This window comes from Halichoeres trimaculatus, unplaced genomic scaffold, assembly GCF_033239565.1.
Source record: "Halichoeres trimaculatus isolate MK-OKI-2021-1 unplaced genomic scaffold, fHalTri1.1 fHalTri1_scaffold_5, whole genome shotgun sequence".
Classification (NCBI taxonomy): domain Eukaryota; kingdom Metazoa; phylum Chordata; class Actinopteri; order Labriformes; family Labridae; genus Halichoeres; species Halichoeres trimaculatus.
The window spans coordinates 39,761,795-39,784,152 of NW_027437183.1; the positions used below are offsets into that span (position 1 = coordinate 39,761,795).

The 22,358-nt window shown below is 43.6% G+C and overlaps 1 protein-coding gene across 1 annotated transcript in view; it reads left to right on the forward strand.

Moving 5' to 3' along the window:
* The window catches only part of LOC141790902 (multiple epidermal growth factor-like domains protein 9), a 76,007-nt gene extending 58,403 nt beyond the window's left edge, over nt 1-17,604 (forward strand). The window contains exons 5-6 of the mRNA XM_074671055.1: nt 12,748-13,017; nt 15,597-17,604. Coding sequence (XP_074527156.1) covers nt 12,748-13,017; nt 15,597-16,111 — 785 coding nt within the window. The 3' untranslated portion in view covers nt 16,112-17,604. The remainder of the gene's footprint in view (nt 1-12,747; nt 13,018-15,596) is intronic.
* The last annotated feature ends 4,754 nt before the right edge of the window (nt 17,605-22,358 follow it).

Genomic DNA, 22,358 nt, shown 5'->3' on the forward strand with positions numbered 1-22,358 from the left:
CTCTTTCAGATATTGAGAGGTTAACAACATGTTTGACATGTTTGACAAGTGTTGGACAAAGATTTTTTAACATGGTGGTGTCCATTCCAAAAACATCTTTTGCTCTTGATGGTTTTAGAGATTTAATGATTTCTGAGATTTTTAAATTATCAGCATTTTTAAAACTGAAAGGTGGCTCCATTGTGTTTACTGTATGCCCACCTTCAGGATTTGTAGAGAATCCCTCTGCAATAGATGTCACTGAATCAACAAAGTACTGATTAAGAGCTCCAGCTACCTGGGCTGGGTCCTTTACCAAGTTTCCATTAAGATTAAGTTCGATTGATTTGCCTGTATTGTGGTGTTGTCCGAGGAGCTTTTTTAACTGGTTCCATATTATCTTAGGATTACCCTTTGCCTCACTAATAACAGAAATGAAAAAATCTGCCCTGGCTTTCCTCATTCCCCTAGTTACTTTATTTCTTAACTTGGAAAATTGGTATTTATCATGAAACAGTTTAGTTCTGATAGCTTTTTTCAAAGCAAGATCCCGTTCTTTCATTAATTTCAAAATGTCAGAGTTTATCCAAGGAAGGCTGTTTTTTTTACCTCTACACTTAATCTTTTGGGAAAATTCTTTGATGATCAGCTGCATTTTGTTCATAAATACAAAACTGCCCTCTTTTAAGTCCTTTTCAGAAAGTAGCTCAGTCCAGTTAAAATCCTGAACTGCTCTTTCAAAATGGTCCTCTTTGCACCTGGGGATCCTGACAGATTCATGTTCTGGGACATGAGAGGGGCTGAATCTCCTATTTGTTAATTTTCTGGCCACCAGTACAAGATTATGATCAGAGAGTCCAGTAATCATATTGAGAGATTTTGTAATTCTCTCAGGCCTGTTACTGAATACCAGGTCAATCTGAGTTCTGGTCGATTGAGTTATTCTTGTTGGACCCATAATCAGCTGTGAGAGGTCATAACCATCAGTTATTTTTTTGAGGTTTTTTCTTTTTAACTTGTCTTCCCAGTTAACATTTAGATCTCCCATTACTATCACCTCTTTTTTAAAATTGCATTCTTTAAGCATGTTTTGGAGTTTTTCATAAAAATCATTGTTAGCGGAGGGTGGACGGTAAATAACAATGAGAATAAAAGACATTTGTGGTGATAGAGTGATATTCAAACCAATACATTCAAGTTCACGGTTTACCCAAGTCAATTCGTGACATTGTATACAGTCTTTTACGTAAACCATAACTCCGCCCCCCTTTGATGTCACTCTGTCTCTTCTGAAGATTTGATAGCCTGGCACTTCGATTGATGAAGATGGTGAATATTTTTGCAGCCAAGTCTCTGACAAACAGAGGAAATCTAAATTCGAATCAAGAAGTAGATGATGAATTTCCTCACTTTTAGATACCAGACTTCTTATGTTTAAATGTCCACCGAATAGTCCCTTAGGTTTTACTCTTGAGTCCCATATCATTCTGGAGTGATTGACAGTTTGAAAAACTCTCCACTTCCTGTTTTTTGCGATCGCTTTATTGATTATTTTTTCCCGGGTTGGATTAGTTACACCCGCGTGTGGATTAACGTGACCTTCATTCCGGATAACAGTTTTTAATGATGATCGTGCGTGTGGAATGTCACCTTTGATGTTTGCTGCGACCGTGTGTCTCTGTTGGTGTGGTGTCCTCGCGGCGCTCCTTGGCAGGGGACCGCCATCCAGACAATCCGGACATCCCGTCCTCCCGCACCGAGGGAAGCACACCCGGTCCAGGCCATGGAAGCATGCCAATCCCACCCAACGTGCTGACCGGCACATCTCCCACGAACCCCGTGTTAGCGGGGTTAGCTAAACAGGACCTCTGCTGAATCAGAAAATGGTTAGAGAAGGAATCAGTGGGACCACATGGACAGGACGATCACACCAAGTTTGTCTGCATACGCCCACTTTGACCACCTTTGAGTCACCACCACTTGTGTTACATGAACTAAGTCTACTGTGTTACTTTCTGTTATTTTTATGACTCAAAAACACCTTCAAGGCAATTATTGACCAGAATACATTGTAGTCAATAGCCAACACTGGAACGTCAGAAAGCCAATTGTCTTTGCAGTTATAGAATAGAATAGAGTTTATTTGTCATTGCACAAAAGCAACGAGATTTGGCTGTGCTATCCTGAATGCAGAGAACAAAAAAAAAAAAAACAAGTTCAACAACGCATACATATTAAAGCATTCATACATGTATGACAACATGTTTAAAACATAAAGCATAAAAAACGTTGACCGTTGTGTAGTTGCACATAGACACATATTGCACTGTTAATAAAGGGATAGAGAAATAGAGGATCACATTATTGCAATTATTGGCCAGACATACTAAGTTCAGTTATGGCTTTAAAGGAAATAGTTCTTGAGTCTGGAGGTGTGAGCTTTGAGTGCCCCATAGCGCATCCCTGAGGGTAGCAGAGAGAAGAGGTGATGACTGGGGTGGCTGGAGTCTCTGAGGATCTTTGTAGTGGTTTGACGACAGTGTGTCCTGAAAATGTCTTCCAATGGGAAGGCATTTTCCTCAATATCTTCAGGAAGTAGAGCCGCTGCTGAGCCTTTCTTACCAGGGCGGAGGAGTTGAGTGACCGTGTGAGGTCCTCTATGATGTAGATTCCCAGGAATTTAAAGCTGGTGACTTGTTCCACTTCTTGCCCCTTGATTATTTTTTTTTCATGGTCCTTATGTTCCTTACAGTAATCACTAATGATCTCTTTGGTCTTTTTGATGTTTAATGTGAGGTTGTTGTCCATGCACCAGTCTGTTAGCCTGTCTATTTCTGCTCTGAAGTGTGTTTCGTTATTGTCCGATATCAGTCCCACAACTGTTGTGTTGTCTGCAAATGTAATTATTGTGTTTGTGGAGTATGTGGGAATGCAGTCTGATGTGTATAGTGAGTACAGTATGGGACTTAAAACACAACCTTGCAGTGCTCCTGTGCTGAGGGTTATAGTGGAAGATAGATGAGAACCCAGTCTGACTGTCTGTGGCTGTTCAGAGAAGAAGTCTGTGATCTACATGCTCAAAGTGCTGTTGAAACCCAAGCTTAGCAGTTTGATGACCAGTCTGCTCAGAGAAATGGTGTTGAATGCAGAAAAATAATCAATAAAGAGCATCCTCACATATGCTCCCCGCTGGTCCAGGTGTGAGAGTGCTGTGTGGAGGGCAGTGGAAATAGCATCCTCTGTGGAGCGGTGTGCTCTCTATGCATACTGGTGCTGGTCAAAGTTAGCAGGGAGACTGGATTTAATGGCCCTCATTTATCATTCTTGCGTGGGACTGAGCTCAGATCTGGGTGTAAAAATCAGTTTACGACAACGTTCACGTGTGATGTATGAAACCTGCGTACCAGGGTCAATCACGGTGTACGCCTGATCAGCTGTTGATAAATGTGGCGGCTGGAAACAATCGCAATTCACATAACACGCCTCTAAATATTCAAGGTTCAGCTGGCTTAACCTACGGAGTTTACGATATGGAAAGATGCATTTCGGGGAAAAGGAAACTTCTCCATGCTGGTAATCAACAACACCATGGCAACAAAGAGGAAATGACGCCGCGTTGTTTGGCAGCCGGAAAAGTGGCGGAAAAGTAGAGCGAATCAGAAAAAACTCACCTACAAGGAAATCACTGCAGCTGTCAGCAGTGGATGTGACAAAGTAAAATACAACAGAGTTTAAAACATTTAATTTACACAGTCTTTGTTTATACCTTGATCAATTAATCCGTGATGTCTGACTGTTAGAAGCCACAATATTATTGATTGTTTTTATTCAGGTTCAGAAACGTGGAAAGTTGGCTTTAAAAAAGTGTTTGAGCTCTGAAAGAAGCTGCAGAGTGCTGGTAGTGGCAGCAGCAGCATCCATTGCAGGCTCAATGTGGTTGTCATTCACAGCTGTTTCAAAGTGTGTGAAGAAGTGTTTGAGCTCCTCAGCCAGGTGGATATTGCTGTCTGGGGGTGGGTGTTGATGTCCCCTGTAGTTTGTAGTCTGCTGGATGCCCTGCCACATACAAGCTGGGTCACTGATGGAAAAATGACCCTTGATCCTCTCCTTGTAAGCTGCCTTGGCCTGCTTGATACCCCTCTTTAAAATGTGCCTGGCCGTACTATAACGCTCTCTGTCCCCTGCTCTGAATGCTGCATCCCGCTCTCACAGCTGCTCCTGAACCTCCTTTGCCATCCAAGGTTTCCTGTTTGGGAAAACCCTGGTGCATTTCTCAGAGGTTATCCTTTCGATGCAGGTCTTGATGTAGCAGAGAACAGTGGTGGTATAGGTCTCTATGTCTGGGTCAGAGAAAAGACACCAGTATGTCCTTTGGAAGCAGTCTTGCAGCTGTAAGGATGCATCCTCAGGCAGGACAAAACAGTTCTGGTGGTGGGCTTCAGGTGTTACAGGTTTGTATGCTGGTGTCAGGAAGAGTGAAATATGGTCAGACTGAACAAGGTGTGCTAGGGGGGAAGCTCTGTATGCTTTAGTGATGTTTGAGTTCACACAGTCCAAAATCTTATTTCCTCTGGTTGTACACTTGACAACTGATCAAAAACCTCAAACTTGACCATTTATGTTCTTTTTTGTAACAGACAGGACACCAAGAGCCAGGCTCACATTATACAAGTTCTGACCGGGATCTGAGTCAGATTCATTCTTTGTGACATCCAGGGAGAATTCTAGTCTTGGGCTTTGTTAGGCCCAGATAATCTAGTACTATGAGGGATTTCTGGATGGAGATTTAATCCTCTTGAATGAATTACTGACCCACCAGGACAGCTGCTGTTGGCTCAAACTTGTTTGAACTACATACATATATATATATATATATATATATATATATATATATATATATATATATATATATATATATATATATATATATTAGAGAGAGAGAGAGAGAGAGAGAGATAACATTGCTTACCTATGGCCTGTCAGCCAGCGTTTTACGAATTTATGTTGCTTTACTTTATGCTCTACCTAGCCTGATAGCCTGATTATTCTGGTTTTAGCATGGCAGCTAACATAAGTTATGGTTTTTAACTTAGGTTCCTTGCACTATGTTAACACACATGAGTAAATAGTATCAGGGGACATTAAAGAGAAGATATATGGACATATGTGACTACTTGTCAGCATCTATTTTCTTATGGACCTTTTTGCACTTTCTTTACACTTTATAACTTTTGTTTTCTTGATTGCTGCTGTGACTTCAACTCTGTTGTACTTGTTACAATGGCAATAAAGTTCTATTCTTTTCTATTCTATAACTGGATTTTGAGGCAAAGAACTTTGAATTGACTGTTCTGGGACCTCTGAGACCTATTTGAACTTGTTGAAAAGTTGCATAATATGGGACCTTTAAAATTGTTGTGGAGAGGTGCGCTCATGGCTATCATACATCATGGATCACAGGAGCTGTTGCGTGCTTGTGTGTGCAGTAAACCATGCTGAAGCCCATCTCTGCCCACTTTGACAGGCACATCTAGTCCAAAAGAATAAATATGAGAGCAGAGCGCTTTATTTACTGATTTATTGATATTTAATTCTATTTCCACATTTCTTTTTGTATTTACTTTTACTTTTATTGATTTGTCTACTTATGTTTATATGTATATATATATATATATATATATATATATATATATATATATATATATATATATATATATATATATATATATATATATATACATATATATATATATATATATATATATATATATATATATATATATATATATATATATGTATATATATATATATATATATATATATATATATATATATATATATATATATATTTTATTTCTGTTTTTATATTCACCTTTATCTATTTTTCATTTTGGCAGTTTCGGTTCTCCATAGATAGGAGCATTTATTCACAGGTAATAGGATATTTGGAATCCTTGCTTTAGGTCCCATGAAGTATGACGTGGATTGTTATGAAAGTGGCTCTGGGACTGTCTTCTTCTCAGGAGGTTGATGCCAACAGAATTGAGGCTGATGTGGATCAGTCTCACTTTTGTTTACATCAGCTGCAGGAAATTAAACAGGACCATGAACAAAACGGTGTGATAATACTCTCTGCAGAGTTTAAAAGATACCTAAGTGGAAACCTGTTAAGAATGAGCCAATGTGTGGATTTAATAATAGTCTGAGGCTAGCTCCGTAGAAGCAAAGGAAGCACAGACAAGTTCCTCATCAAAGTGTCTGCAGCAGCCATTCATTTCTACAGCCTGCTCTGTGTGCTTTATTTCTTCATCGGTACACAGGAGGTCCAGGTGGAGACACTCAGCTGTTTTCATTATACTGAGGCATGAAGCAACATGTGTACTGTCATTTCTGCAAGTCTAACGAAGAGCCCCTGTTACTTTTGTAGGATGGAGTGTTTTGATTGACGTTCAACCTGCTCTGAAGTGACTACCCTGAACCTCACAGGCCATAGTTGCTGCACTTTTTTTAGCTTCAGAAATCTCCTAAAATGTTAGTTTGACTTTGAGTAGCTACCCACTAAACACCAGATGTCTGATGGATCAAGTCTACATCACACCTGTCGGTCCAAGACCAATTCTGAAAGTCTACACAACATTCAAATTAGGTCCACTATTTGGACAGCTGAACCTTAAACCTAATTTTTGGACATCTGATTTTAAAGGTAAGCTTTGAACCAAAGTAACATTTTGTTTGTTTCCATTTCCTGTATCCATTCTTAAGTGGTGATGTGTTATCTGTAGAGATTAATCTTCCTGTAGATACATTTGGCTCAGCAGCAGCTTTGAAATGGGACTGTATAACTGTATAACACCTTTGTCTGTATTACCATCTGGTGCTGAGAAAATCAAATGAAGCTTCAGGAAAAAGACCAGGAACAGTCTGACACCTTCAGAAACAGGACTATGGTTATACACAGAAACTAGAAGGCTCAAAACAAGAAGAACAACTAAAAGGCTGCACTGACAGCAACAGACTGCTCAGTCCATAGGGACTTGGTTTAGGCTAGGGTTAGGGTTAGGGACACTGGTTTGAGGCTTGGTATGAGGGGGGGGGGTAGCTCTTGTACAAAGGCACTGTGGACATCATAAAAGGATGTTGAGCAGACATCACAAAGGGATGTTATCTGGACTAACAGTTGGCACCTTCAGGTGACCAGAGTTGGATACCAAAAAGTGACGCTGAAAGGATGTCTTTTGAACATCTTTTAAACATCTCTTTGCTCAGTGGGTAATTTAGGTTTTAAACCAAAGAATAGGAAAAAAAATACTGATAGTAATAATGATATCTGAAAAAAATCATACAGGTTACGTAACTAGGGGTCTAAGGAATTAAACGTATGCACTTTTTTTCAGTAAAAAATATGGGATTGTACAGGTTAGGATGGTTCTTGTTGCATTTGTGATGCATTCTGACTTAAAGATTATTTCTTTTTGTTTTTAAAACCTGGAGTCTGAGTCCAGCTGAGAGTGTGTATTCGGTTTATTTGTCTTGAAACAAGACAATCAAATCCCAAGACCTTAATCACAACGTGGCCAGGAGCCACGTAACACCATGTTGTACACATCCTCAGCATCTTCTGTTTTCAGTTCACCGGGCTCCGACATCACACCACGACATGGTGGCTAAGATCACAGCTAACAGCACACAGCTGCTGAACCCTTCCTGCAAACTGCCAACTGAGGGTTCCATTTGGCCCTGCTTCACTGCATTCATTATGCATGGTTAGTCCTCATTATGTCCCCTCACCTCACTCTTCCTCTGTCCAGACCAATCGTTGACAGAGATTCTATGTCCCTATGCCCCTCTACACGACGGCCTGCATGGCAACAGCCATGTATAGATGCACTTATGCTGTCAGGTTGTGTTTGCTTGTACCGTGGGCCTCAGTGGAGGTTGAACAACATAGAAGGGGAAGGAAAGGACACAAAGCAGGCTGAGCTGTAAGCTGGGACGGCATGAACACAGCTGGGCCGTTTCAACGCCAGTCAGGCAGCAACGGGCGGGGGGATGGGCAGCATCACATCCTCTGTTCAGACTGAGAAGCTGTAGCAGGGGAGAAAGGACATGATCATAAATGTGCTCAGGATCAGGTCTTCAGAGAGCTGTTCTCATGCTGATGGTGTGTGTGTGTGTGTGTGTGTGTGTGTGTGTGTGTGTGTGTGTGTGTGTGTGTGTGTGTGTGTGTGTGTGTGTGTGTGTGTGTGTGTGTGTGTGTGTGTGTGTGGAGGACCTTCTGGCCTCAACTCTGGATAGGGAAGCAGCCCTCATGGACAGGTTTCCTGGCAACAGTGACAGATGAGAAGACGCTGCAGAGCAGCATCAGGGCTGGAGGGTAGATGCTTTGAATGTGCTGATGAGGCCTGCAGTGAAGGAGCAGCCTCCACACACACACACACACACACACACACACACACACACACACACAGACACAGACACAGACACACACACACACACACACACACACACACACACACACACACACACACACACACACAGAGGTGAAGTGGAGCATTGCACCAGTTCAGAATGTGGGTCACACATGTTAAATCAGGCTTGTATGACTGTATCTGTGCTCATGGCTGTATGATGGCGTGGCTCACTGAGTCACTTCCTGCTGTGTCTTTTGGTGCCTGCCTTGTCAGGTATCACTGGGCCTTTTATGTGTGTCAAAGTAAAGTGGATGATGATGGCAGACAAAGAGGTCATGTCCTCTGGCCTTGAGCAGCAGCTCATGTATCCTCCTGGTTATATAACCCAGCAGGCCGGCTGCCTGTCAACCTCAAACAGAGGTTAAATCAAGCTTATCAGGAGCAGCCTGTTCAGGGCTGGGATACAACACGGTCATGTGACCACACTCAATAAAGACCAACATCTAGACCAATGGAAGGCAGTTATCTGTGTGTAAATCCTTCAGCGCTCAGGACTGGGCCATGGAGGGGACTGGGCCATGGAGGGGACTGGGCCATGGAGGGGACTGGGCCATGGAGGGGACTGGGTCTTGGAGAGGACCGGGCCATGGAGGGGACTGGGCCATGGAGGGGACTGGAGTCTGAAAGCAGAGCATCAGAGGAGAAGAATCAACCAGAATCAAACGGCGTTGCCTCATTTTTCTGTGCTAGTCAACAGTGAATCAGCCTTCAAAGGAGTTGAACTGCTCTGAGGCTGCTGTCTTGTAAGCTACACCTTTGTTCCGAGTTGCTGTAGCCTCAAGTTACCAGGAACCGGAGGTTGCAGTAGAAAGATGACCCCTTTGACAAAATACATGCTCTGCAGATGAAAATGATGCTCTGATTTCTGCTGGGCCTTTAAAAACTGGATCCAGTTGGTGTGTGATATAGAAAGCAGACACCAGGCAATAGAAACAGAGAGAATGATATGGATGGATGGTTAAAACCTGTGGAGTCAGGCTGCTTACCTCTCCTTTTCACTTTTACAATGATACTTTCTTTCCTCAGCCTTTGTTTTCCTCTGTCCCAGCGCACTCTATAAAACCACATGATAAAAACTCCAGCCAATCGCACGTCTCTCCCAGACTGAGCACATCTGACCTATATCTGCACATGGAACTGAGGAGTATGAGTTAAGAAGTGTGTGTGTGTCTATGTGTCTGTGTGTGTGTGTGTCTGTGTGTGTGTGTCTGTGTCTGTGTCTGTGTGTCTGTGTGTGTGTGTGTGTGTTACAATATAATTAATGTAGACAGTGTGTGTAGCTCCTATAGCAGACTCTATATCAAACAATAACTTTCTCTTTTGAACTGATTTATTTGAACATCTGTCCTGTGTTTGTTGTTCCTGGACTTCAGTTACCTCCATGTTGTGCTGAGTTTGACTGGCAGTGAGGAAAAGTGCCCTCTGTGGGTTAAACATCAGGCCCAACCAGCAGACAAGCAGTCATCTGGGTCCACCTAGTGGTCAGGCCAAATAATGCCGTTTTACCGAGTTTTAAGTGAAGTGCTAGTAGATCGGGTTGTCTGTGTAAATATGATCATTATTTTTAAAAGGACAGGATTAAAGAAGCTTGATCTGCTTTTTTTCTTTATGTCAAACATATAAACTGAAATGCACAGTGATTGATTTTGTTCACTTTTGTTTTGTATTTGTTTATTTATTCTTATCTATATTTGGGCAGGTGTAGCTCAGAGTAGTTTCCTCTCAGTTGGAAGGTTGGGGGTTTGCTCAAAGTTCCTGCAGTCATATGTCAAAGTGTCCTTGATTAAGACGCTGAACTCCAAACTGCTCCTACGTCTGCTCAGTGGTGTATAAATTAGGGATGGGTACCATTCACATTTGAAACACTACGGTACTGATGTCCCATACCTGGCATCAGTACCATTACTCAACGGTACCAATTTTTTGTACTTTTTGTGATTATATGGTAAAAATTATCTATTTGTTTAAACATATTTATTCTTCAATATATAGCTCTGCAATGCTGTCTTCATGTCCAGCATGGCAAAATCGCCTCCTGTTCCACTCCCTCACAGTCACAAGGATGTGTTTAGGTACCTAAACATGGTACCTTTTGATTTTACATGAATCAGTACCTGGTATTTTTGACAGAATTTGGTCAATACCTTTAAAAGTACCCAAGTGGGTACCCATTCCTAGTGTAAATGGTATGAATGGCTCTGTGGTTCCCTAGAACCCCTTCCCCATCAGTGTGTGAATGTGTTGTGTATGCGTGAATGAGACTCGCAGTGCAGTGCTTTGAGTGGTCTGAGAGACTAGAAGAGAGCTGTATAAGTACTGGTCCATTGACCATTCGTTCTCACATGGACAGCCTCCAGCTGTTCAGCTGTACTGGACTGGACTGGACTTGATTTATCTAATTTGCAGATGTAGTCCCTTGGCAGGAGACAGACAGCCTCTTACAGAGAGTCACAAACTTATCATAACCACTAAAAAACCATGTGGATACTCCCACAGTGAAAGTAACAGTGCACTGATAAAACGATAAAAAATAAGTACACTTCACTCAAATATACAACATTAAAAAAAGCTTTTCTGCATAGATCGACAAATCTACATACACTTGACCTCATAATCTTCCATGGTTTCTTTGTGAACAACGTCAACTTGATTGACTTTGCTGTCTCAGATTGTAAAGCAGTGCTGTTCCAGATCCCCCTCCTCCCAGAATCTCAACCCACCAAACAGGTTTGTTCTGGTCCCTGTGCCCAGCTTTTGTCATTTGCTAAAAAACACTATTTTGGCACCAGCAGGCATGATGGTACTACAGTGGATGAACTGGTCAGGGCTTTTAACAGCTCCTGCTTCAACGTTTTAGATGATTTGGCCCTGGTTGGTTTAAATATCTGACACCCTCCTCACTACCCAGGTTAAATAGGGAAATCAGGATTTTAAAGAGACAGTGCAGAAAAGCAGAGAAGAGGTGGAAAAGGGCTTTGCTCAAACAGCTTATGTCCTTCTATCAGCTCAAAGTCAGAGAAGCAAGAAACAACTATTTCTCAGCTCTTATTACTAATCATAGTCACAATCCTAGACCCCTCCTTAACATTGGTCAATCTATTTTAGAGTGATTTCAAAGCTGCCCTTTTATCTAAAATTTTATCAAAAAAAGTACCATATATATGACAGTATGTTTTTTGAAAAGTTTCAGTCGTTTCGCGCCCTTCACAGTACTGAGACAACTGTGTTCATAGTTTCTAAAGACCTGCTGCTGGCAGCTCCTATGCTCCTCTATCCTGTGATGGTTTGGTCCCATTCTGGGTAAACCATGAATTATCTCAAATTTTTTAACCTAATGAGCTTGCAGAAAATAATGACTGAAAAAGAAAAAAAGTCAGGAGCTTATGTCAATTGGAGGAAAAACAGCTGTGGGTCAAAAACAACTCCCAGGTATCTAAAGTGTAAAACTGTCTGACCCTTTAACACTTGTGTGGGTGAAGGGAGAGAAACAAAGAGAGGGCTTAAACCATCAGAGCAGCTTTAGCCCTGGTTCAAACCAACAGAGCAGCTTTAGTCCTGGTTCAAACCAACAGAGCAGCTTTAGCCCTGGTTCAAACCAACAGAGCAGCTTTAGTCCTGGTTCAAACCAACAGAGCAGCTTTAGTCCTGGTTCAAACCAACAGAGCAGCTTTAGTCCTGGTTCAAACCATCAGAGCAGCTTTAGTCCTGGTTCAAACCAACAGAGCAGCTTTAGTCCTGGTTCAAACCAACAGAGCAGCTTTAGTCCTGGTTCAAACCAACAGAGCAGCTTTAGTCCTGGTTCAAACCAACAGAGCAGCTTTAGTCCTGGTTCAAACCAACAGAGCAGCTTTAGCTCTGGTTCAAACCATCAATCAATCAATCAGTCTTTATTTGTATAGCGTCATATCATAACAAATGTTATCTCAACACAATTTACAAAAACATTTACAGGTCTAGACCCATAAATGTTAATAAATGTTATTAGCAGAAACCCAACATCAAGACAAGATAAGGAGTCTTATCTCATCTTAATCCACCATGAGTACAGGACTTTGCAGCTTTTAGCAAGTTACAATGGAGAGGAAAAACTTCCCTTTAACAGGCAGAAACCTCAGACAGAACCAGACTCATGTTAGACAGACATCTGTCTCTACTGTGTTGGGGTTAGAGAGACAGATAGAGGAGAGAGAGCAGCTTTAGCCCTGGTTAAAACCAACAGAGCTGCAGTTTCTGTGACAAGTGTCTAATGTTACAGTTTTCTGAATCTGATGCATTGCTTGCTCCTTATTTCGTGCAGATCCCAGTGGCTCCCCGGTGTGTGACCAGTGCCTTCCCCCACACAGCGGCCCTCGTTGTGACAGGTGCAGTGTTGGCTTCTTCAAATCAGCAGGGGTTTGTGTTCCGTGTGACTGCAGTGGGAACGCTGACCTCCAGGGCCCTGATCAGCTCTGTCACCCTGACACCGGACACTGCCTCCGCTGCATCAACAACACCACTGGGCCCCATTGCCAGTTCTGTGCTCCAGGCTTTGTAGGGGACGCCCGAGCACATAACTGCACACGTCCAAGTAAGAGAACACAGTGTTACTGTTTGCCTAAAGAGATGCTTCATTTCCTGTGGAAGGAAATAAAACTGATCTCTGCTTTAAACTGGCAAAGATCCTTTTTATTACAGAGCAGCTGTTTATAAAGAAAATATATATAACCAAAAATGTATATACATTATTTATTTTATCCAGTTCATACAGCAATGCATGAAAGATAAAGATAATTTAGATAAAAAAGCTTTACAAGGTTTTGATGTAACTGAAACCTGCAAATGACTTTTCAAAGATCATAAGAGTTCAAATGAGACCACAGAAACAGTCCTGTACCAATGATCAGCGTGCTAAGTGTTTGAATCATCTCTGCTGAGGTCACTTTCATCAAATGGCATAAAAGAAAAGAGCTGTCTTCGTAACCTTCTGTCTCTGCTGGACTGCCCTGTATGTGTCCATGGTGTCCATGGTAACCATGATGTTCATGGTAACAATGGTGCAGGAGAGATGCCGCTAGCAGAAAACAGTTGCTCTCACTCTGGGCCTCTTTTATCGCAGGTGTTAACATCATCAGAACACAGTCATCATGCTCAAATATGTCAAAATGCCAATAGAAAATAGCATTTTAACAGAATATCACATTAAAAACTCAAAAACATTTGAAGAAACTGACATCTCTTTTCTCAAATGAGGATCACTCCTGGTCCCCCTGACTGACTGCGTACTAACTTTGTGATCTAAAGTCCTAGACGCTGGCTTGAAGAAGACACAGAGTTCAATGAAGGAATGAGAGTTCTGGCAGCTTCAGTCCAACATCTTGATTCAAAGCAAGGCAAGGAGTTGATGCAATGATGGCACAACGTCACAAACCTAGTGTCCAGCCTTCTTTTTATATCCCTGGGGTGTTCATTAATGCGTGCATGCAGACCCTGTATGGACAACAGACTCTCTGTCCCTGGGTTTTCTGTAGTATGCTTGTCTCTCTGGGTGAGCAGATCTTGGTCAGGACAGCTGAGGGCACTAAATCTATTAATCCTGGAGAAATAAAGTTATCATCTCAGTTCACAGTTAGGCTAAAGTTGTCCAAGGGTCAAAGGTTAGCCCCTGCAGGCTTCTCAGACCTCTGCAGGGTCGGGCTCTGGCAGGCTTCTACTAAATGAATCCACTCTAAATGAATCCTCAACAAAACCCAGAGTAAAGTACAACAAGGACCATCCCTGTACCATACTTATGGACTTGCTATCTCTAACTATGTTACTGGCATATTGCAAAAGTAAAGTGTTTGTCGTGGGGTGCAGCATATCAATAAACATGTTGTGTAATAACCTCTGGATAGCCTGTTCCTGGAAGGAAGCTCCAGTGCTATAAAATGACACATCATGGTGTTCTTGGTGATTGGTTATATGGCTGTAGGGAATCTGATCATTTCACTGCTTCTCCTGGAGACAACTGGAAGTCAGAAAACCAGAGAGAAGCTATGCTTAAGGTTTGAGAACTGATATTTATCTGACAGGAAGACTGGCAGGTGACCTTATATTTCAAATGTCAATTATACCTGCTGCAGAAACTGAAACCTCCCAACTGTTTTTGCCTTTTTGCAAGATAAGTTTTCTTCTTAGCCTTATTTTAAGCAACATTTGCCTGACAAGAGCCGCAAAACATCCTTTATCCAAATGTTAAAATGGCCCCTTGAGAAATTAGAAAGCCGCAGCACATCCACAGGTGTGTCCAGGGAGTCTGTCTGATTGGATCTCTGTCCATGCTCACTCCTTTGGCTTTATGGATCTGTGTAATTTGATTTACTGATGGCAGGCTGTTCTCCATGACAACCCCAACATGCTGTTGGAGGTTGACCGCTGCATGTGTGCCAGCAGGGGGAGTGGCATAAGATGTGTGCTTGTATCTCAGTAAAAAGCAGAGTTATGTATCAACATGTTATCGCAGCGTCAAGTTCCAAATCAGAAATCTAGCTGATACATCATCGTGCCAGATACAAACTGAGAGCATGACACCAGAGGGTTTCAGGTGCCTCAGTGAACTTAGGTCAAACTTATAGTGAATGAAACTCTGGTCTTTACTTCTTCTGGATTCCACTTAAGGCTGGCTAAAGAATCACCAGAAACAAAACACACACACACACACACACACACACACACACACACGCACACACACACACACACACACACACACACACACACACACACACACACACACACACACACACACACACACACGCACACACATAGACACACAGCTTCTTATCAAGGACATAAACACTCACTGGAAGTTGTCTCTTTTACAGCTTGCCATTGTGCATTTCAAACACATTATCCTGCAGTCAGATCTGTGCTGACAGGAATCTGGACCCGAATTGATCAGGATTAGTTGCACATGTTATTTTCCAATTGCCCATAACGTCAAATGGATGGAAGAAACCAAAACTCCAGAACAGCTGACGTCCCCACTTTCTCCACAGAATACAAACAGCAAACAAAGTGATGGGACAGAGCGGTCAGACATGAAGCAGGAAATTTTACAGCTTCTGAGTCAAAGTGCCCCACTCAGCAAATGAAAGCTCAAACTGATGTCTGACTTTTCTCTCTCTGCAGCCCCGCGCTCTGCTCCCACACCAGCTGCTCCGACCACAACAGAGACCAACACATTAAGCACATCCTCCACACCCACCAGCACCACTCTGACCTCCCCAGCACACGGTGGACCCTCCTCCACATCCAGCAGTAACATGAGCACTGCGCTAAGCACGGCTGCCACCACCCAGGCCCTCCTCACCAGCCTGAGCAGCCCCACTGACAATACCACGGCCGCCCTGACCGAAGTCTCCTGGACCCAGTTCAACATCATCATCCTAGCTGTTATCATCCTGGTGGTGCTGCTGCTCCTGGGTTTCGTTGGGGGTGTTTACACCTACCGGGAATACCAGAACCGCAAGCTCAATGCCCCCTTCTGGACCATCGAGCTGAAAGAGGACAACATCAGCTTCAGCAGCTACCACGACAGCATCCCCAACGCTGACGTGTCGGGTCTGCTGGAGGACGAGGCCAATGAGGTGGCACCCAACGGCCAGCTGGCTCTCACCACACAGGGAAACTGCTACAAGGCTTAGTGCGGCGACCGAGCAGACAGGACTGATGTCACAAAGCTGCTGGAAAGTACCAAATCCAAAGCTCCTCATGTAATGACTACTGTTGTTACCCTGTTGCTCTGCAGCATGGCACAACACCTGCAAACTGACAGTGAGATGAAGATGATGTGAACACAGACAGATTCCCAACCTAACGTCCCTTTTTGATATGATTTTGTGAATCAGTGACATGGGCCCAAAGAAGAAAGTGTTTTGTTTGAGTTGTGCCTGCAGAGGATGCTGTTGTGCAGAAGAGTTGGATGATTGGCATGTGTTAAAGACAGGTGCAGTCTGCTGAAACAAGGATCCTGTCACTGGTTAAAGGACATTTCAGACATTCTTCAAGTGGACTTCAGACTGTTTAAGTTATAAAGCGATCACTGAGCTGTGATCACAAACTGAGACAATGATTGTTATTTAATGAGTTTTTATTCTGCTCTTATTTATTGGTTGAAGTTTCATCTGGGGAGAAATGCTGCACATGTATGTTGTGTTTATTCATGGTGTTTTATCTAATGTGAATGGTAATTTGAATTGGCCAGTACGTTTTTGTGTACAGTTTGTGTGTTATGGAGAGAGTCATGGGGGAGGTGAGGGCTTGGGCCTTGAATTGAGCTCTTTTGTTAATAGCTTCCTGTCTTTTGTTGAAAGTGCCAGCTCATCCGAAGTATCTTAGAGGAGTGTTTCTTTTATAGAAACTACAACAAACCCTTACACCTTGGCACTGCTGCAGGGTTGTGACTCATCCTCAGCTTGAGTGAACCACTGTAATCAATCTGCTATCTAATCTGCTCTTTGCTGTCTACCTCGGCAAAAGTTGTACAAACCATGTATAATATTTTTGTTCAGGTTGGGTTCTCACAGACTGTGACTCAGTCTTGGATGACAAGAGCCCTTACTGCCCGGAGCATTGACAGGAATCCAGTGTTGGTGTTGCTGTTATGAAGCAGAACCGGCCTGAACATGTCCACAGCTCATTGTTATCCCCTATAATCCAGTTTCATCAGCTAAAAGAGTGATTTGCTGTTAGTGATAAACCCAAAGCTCACACCTGATCCCGGGCATGGAGCCATGTGCTCTGTGTTGTTTGGGTGCACTTCATTCTACAGCGCTGAATGAGTAGAGCTACTTATGGAACCAACTCCTCAGGTACTGGCTCTTTCCCTAATGTGACCACTGTAAATAGATTATTGTACAGATGAATGTGAATAGTAGCACTATTATTGTACAGCTAGAATAACGTGTACACTGTCACTCAACAAGCTCCCGACCTTTTGCTCTGTCAGGGTGTGATGTTGTAGTCAGCCCGTGGCTTTTTGTAATTTTCTTTTCTTTCTTATTCTCAGTAGACTTGGCCATAAACACAGCTGCAGGACTATAAGTGCACCACCCACACCACCACCAACCCAGAATAAAATGCTGTAAATAATACAAAGTCAGAACAAAACTTTCAAATAAAAGTGGGTTTAACTGTTGTCTTTGTTTGTCTCGCGTGTGACCTGAACCCCTGTCTCAGTTTACAGACTGGGTTATGGGCTCATCAAAGAAGACACCGCTGACGTGCCTGAAGCTGAACAGGAGAGTGATAGAGCACAGGCTGAACAGGCAGCAGTTATTCTGCAGTGGTCGTCTGTCAGTAAAATGAAGAGCCAGGTTACGTTACCTCTGCTTGGTGAGGTTGGAGTTGGTAGATGAGCTCTGGTAGGACAGAATCAGAATTCACTAACATTAGAAGTTACAGACACGCTCAGAGCACCGGGCTGTGAGTAGAGATAAACAGTCTGCTCACCTTCTGCATACTAAACTACAAACTGAGTTTACAGTGTTGTTAATTGTTGTCACCTTTCAAACTACAGCTCTACCTAACTACAAGGAAATACATTACCTTGTTGCGTTGCATCCTGGGAATAGTAGTCTTGAACAAAGAAGAGTACAGTGTAAAACGAAATTAGTCTTGTATGTGCAGTGGGGGCTAAAAGTGCTCATGGGAAATGGAGTCTTTACCCAAATGATCAACAAAACCAAAACACCTGGGTTTTGGTTTCCATTCTGATACTGACCCGATCTGGTACAGGTGTAATTGTGCCTCTCTCTTCCTCAGTAGGAGGATGAGACAGAGACTTTTCTTTAGGCAGCTTCAGTGCTTCCTTACTTCACAGACAGAATGTTTAAATCATAAACGCTGACTGCATTACCATTTAATGGGTTTATAAAAGTGTAAATGTGCAGTAAGTAAATCTCCAACACTAAATGGAATTGTTGACCTTTAACAGTTTATCCAGTAAGCGGGAGGTTTAAGAAAACTCCCACTTACTGGAGTAATTGACTTCAAAACACTTTAAAAACATTGAGTGTCCACCTGAGGCTGTCTACAGAAACACCAGGAACCACACACACACCAAGGCCATGTCCACATGTAGCTGGGTATTTTCCAAAATGAATACCCCCCTCGCTCATTTTTAAAAATACTTTCGTCCACACACAGCGGGCAAGTCCGCCGGTAAGTGCGGCTCGAGGCATGCCAAACCCATCTATGTCAGTGTTTTCAAGACATAAAACAGGTGTCAGCCAATCATAATGAGCCCCTGTCATTCAGCTGTGATGTTTGACAACTGAAAACTCTGTTTACTGGTGTTAACATGAAACCAGAGTTTTCCACAGCTTCACTTTGGTCAGAGTTTTCAGAAAAGATGGTTTTTAATGACGTAAAACTGTGGTTTGGTGTGGATGACAGATGTAAATGTATGAAAATATACGTGGTGTCCCAGATACCTGGCTACATGTGGACATGGCCCAAGACAAAAAAATCAGATCTTAAGAGCAGGAATGAACATCTTTCCAGCCTGGCTCAGGAAACAGTTTGGGTCATTTCTCTACCAGCACACACTAACATGGGGGAAGGGGCATTTTCGTAAGTCATCATTTTCAAAGTTACAACCTACATCATCATGAAGATGTGCACAAATTTGTCAAGAGAAGCAGCGTGTGGCTCCGTTCATTAAGGCTGTATTCAGACCAGAAAAGTCCGTTGGTCCACTTGTTTGGTCCGGACCAAAAGCGGACTTTTTTTTTTTTGTTTGCTGCGGTTCGTATTCAGATTGTACTTTTTGCAAGTGGACTATATTCTGTAAACACATCCATGTGTGTGACGATCAGTGCTCTCATTGGACAGCACTGTGTGTTTGTGCTCTTATTAGAGCTGCAAAATCATTTTCAGTTTCAAGAGCAGTCCTCCTCGGGTGGACCTAGGTTTGTATTCAGACCTGTACCGGAGAACTACGAACCTCACCAGAGCTCGTTTGGAAGCGGACCGAGACCACCTCAAAAAGTGGGTCTCTGTCAGGTCAAAGCCAGCAGCAGGTGGTTGGGCAGCAGCAGGTGGATGGGCAGCAGGAGGTGGGTGGGCGGCCAGCAGTAGGTGGATCTGCAGCCACCAGCAGGGTGGCATCAGCAGGAGGATAAGCAGCCAGCAGCAGGTAGGTGGGCTTTAGCTGGTGGGCAGCCAGCAGCAGGTGGGTCCGCAGCCAGCAGCAAAGGGGTGAGCATTAGCAGGTGGGCAGCCAGAAGGTGGGCAGTCAGCAGCAGGTGGGTAGCCAGCAGCAGGTGGTTGGGCAGCAGGTGGGCAGTCAGCAGCAGGTGGGCAGCAAGCAGAGGGTGGGTGGGCAGCAAGCAGAGGGTGGGTGGGCAGCAAGCAGAGGGTGGGTGGGCAGCCAAAAGCAGGAAGGCAGCCAGCAGGTGGGCAGTCAGCAGCAGGTGGGTAGCCAGAAGCAGGTGTGCAGCCAGCAGCAGGTGGGTTGGCACTGGCAGATTGGCAGCCAGCAGCAGGTGGGCAGCCAGCAGCAGGTGGGCAGCCAGCAGCAGGTGGGCAGCTAGCAGCAGGTGGGCAACTAGCAGGTGGGTTTGCAGCAGCAGATGGGCAGCCAGCAGGTGGGCAGCCAGCAGCAGGTGGGCAGCTAGCAGCAGGTGGGCAGCTAGCAGGTTGGTTGGCAGCTAGCAGGTGGGTTGGCAGCAGCAGGTGGGCAGCCAGCAGCAGGTGGGCAGCTAGCAGCAGGTGGGTAGCTAGCAGGTGGGTTTGCAGCAGCAGATGGGCAGCCAGCAGGTGGGCAGCCAGCAGCAGGTGGGCAGCTAGCAGCAGGTGGGCAGCTAGCAGGTTGGTTGGCAGCTAGCAGGTGGGTTGGCAGCAGCAGGTGGGCAGCCAGCAGCAGGTGGGCAGCTAGCAGCAGGTGGGCAGCTAGCAGGTGGGTTTGCAGCAGCAGGTGGGCAGCCAGCAGCAGGTGGGCAGCTAGCAGCAGGTGGGTAGCTAGCAGGTGGGTTTGCAGCAGCAGGTGGGTTTGCAGCAGCAGGTGGGTTTGCAGCAGCAGGTGGGCAGCCAGCAGCATTTGGGCAGCTAGCAGGTGGGCAACCAGCAGCACATGGGCAGCCAGTGGCAGGTGGGTTTGAAGCAGCAGATAGGCAGCAAGCAGCACATGGGCAGGCAGCAGCACATGGGCAGGCAGCAGCACATGGGCAGCCAGCAGCAGGTGGGCAGCCAGCAGCAGGTGGGTTGGCAGCAGCAGATGGGCAGCCAGCAGCACATGGACAGCCAGCAGCAGGTGGGCAGCTAACAGCCGGTGGGCAGCCAGCAGCAGTCCATACTGTCATGTTGACACTCCATAGAGACAGTCACCATTTTTTTTTTGTGTAGCACTTTTTAAAACATGGTTTACAAAGTGCTTTGACAAGCAATCAGCACAAAATAATAAAACACAAACAAACAATGAGCACAATAAGGTAAAAACAAAAAGCACAGCTTAAATCAAGACTAACAGAGAGAGACAATGTAAAAAGGCATGAGGTGAATGCAATTCAATTCAAAGAACTTTATTTGTTAGGAACTTAGTTTGTGCAAAGCATCAGTGCGTGTACAATACAACATGCATTCAAACAGTGAACCTAAAAATACTGATAAAGGAAAATTAATTAAAATGAATGAATGAGTGAATAAATAGAGCTAATAAAAAGAGTTGATTAAAATACAGAAGTTATATAAATAGATGATTAATACACATAGGCATAGGCTCCTGCAAACATACATGGAGCAGGCTTTCATGAGCTTATTCCAGAAGTGCAAAGTGCAAAGACAGGTCAGGCATTCATGAGCCGGATGGATATGGGTATGAAGCAAGGTGAAAAGGTCCTTTCCATAATTTATAGTACTTTATAGGAACCCACACTGAGTCTTACTGAGTCTGCTGTAGTCTCCTTTAATAAGGAACACTTACAAAGTTTGATCAAATTCCACTTCATGTTTGGGCTGAGATTCTGCTGTCTTCTATTGGGAAATGGTTCTATAGAAGCATTAACAGAAGTGTTTCAGGGTTTGGGCCCAAAGAGACACCAGTTCATTAAGGAAGGGCAAATACCAACCAACCAGTGAAGATCACAGGAAGCCCAAAATAATTCTAGTTACAAAAACTGATCACATACAAATGTCATTAGAATGTGGTCATTATGTGAAACTTACCAGGTTATAACCTGCTGCTGTCAGGTTATACTAACAAGTCTTTTTTTTCTGGTGTGGCACCAATTTGCTACTGTGATAATATGTTTGTTGTATGATTGTGATCAAACTTGTATTAACATGGAAAACATTTTGCTATGGAAGGAATCCCTCCTTCATGACTCTAACATGTCTGTATTTCATGGCATGGCAACAGTACATGGCACTAATTCCTAACACAGCAGCACTTTTCTCTTCGACCTCCAGAGCTAAACATATTGAGCATTCATTTCCTCAAATTAGGACTGATCATTTCTTTTCTGATGCTGGTAAGCAAACAATGTTCATAACTTGTTTCAGCTTGGAAACGGATTTAACTTTTTAAGCAAACATTTGTCTTTATTATTAACCTAATCAGCAGTGACTCACTTCGCACTGCAGAGCCAGAGACAGCAAAGGTCTAATCTGTTTTACCGGTGATCCATCACTAAAACAAAACAGTTCTATCACAGCTGGGACCAGAGAGTGTGTGCCACGGCCATCCTGGAATTTGGGAAAGTACACTCAAGTTCTTGTTGAGTGCTTCTCTTCTTTTCCTGCTTAACTTATCTAAACTATTTTGAGTAGGTGTTTGGAGAATAGCTGGGTGATTCTCGTTTCATGCTGAGGATGAATTGTTTTTGACAGAATACATGTGAGAAAGAGGAAGTTCGTGTTTAAATTCCCACAAAGTGAAACTCGCTCACACCG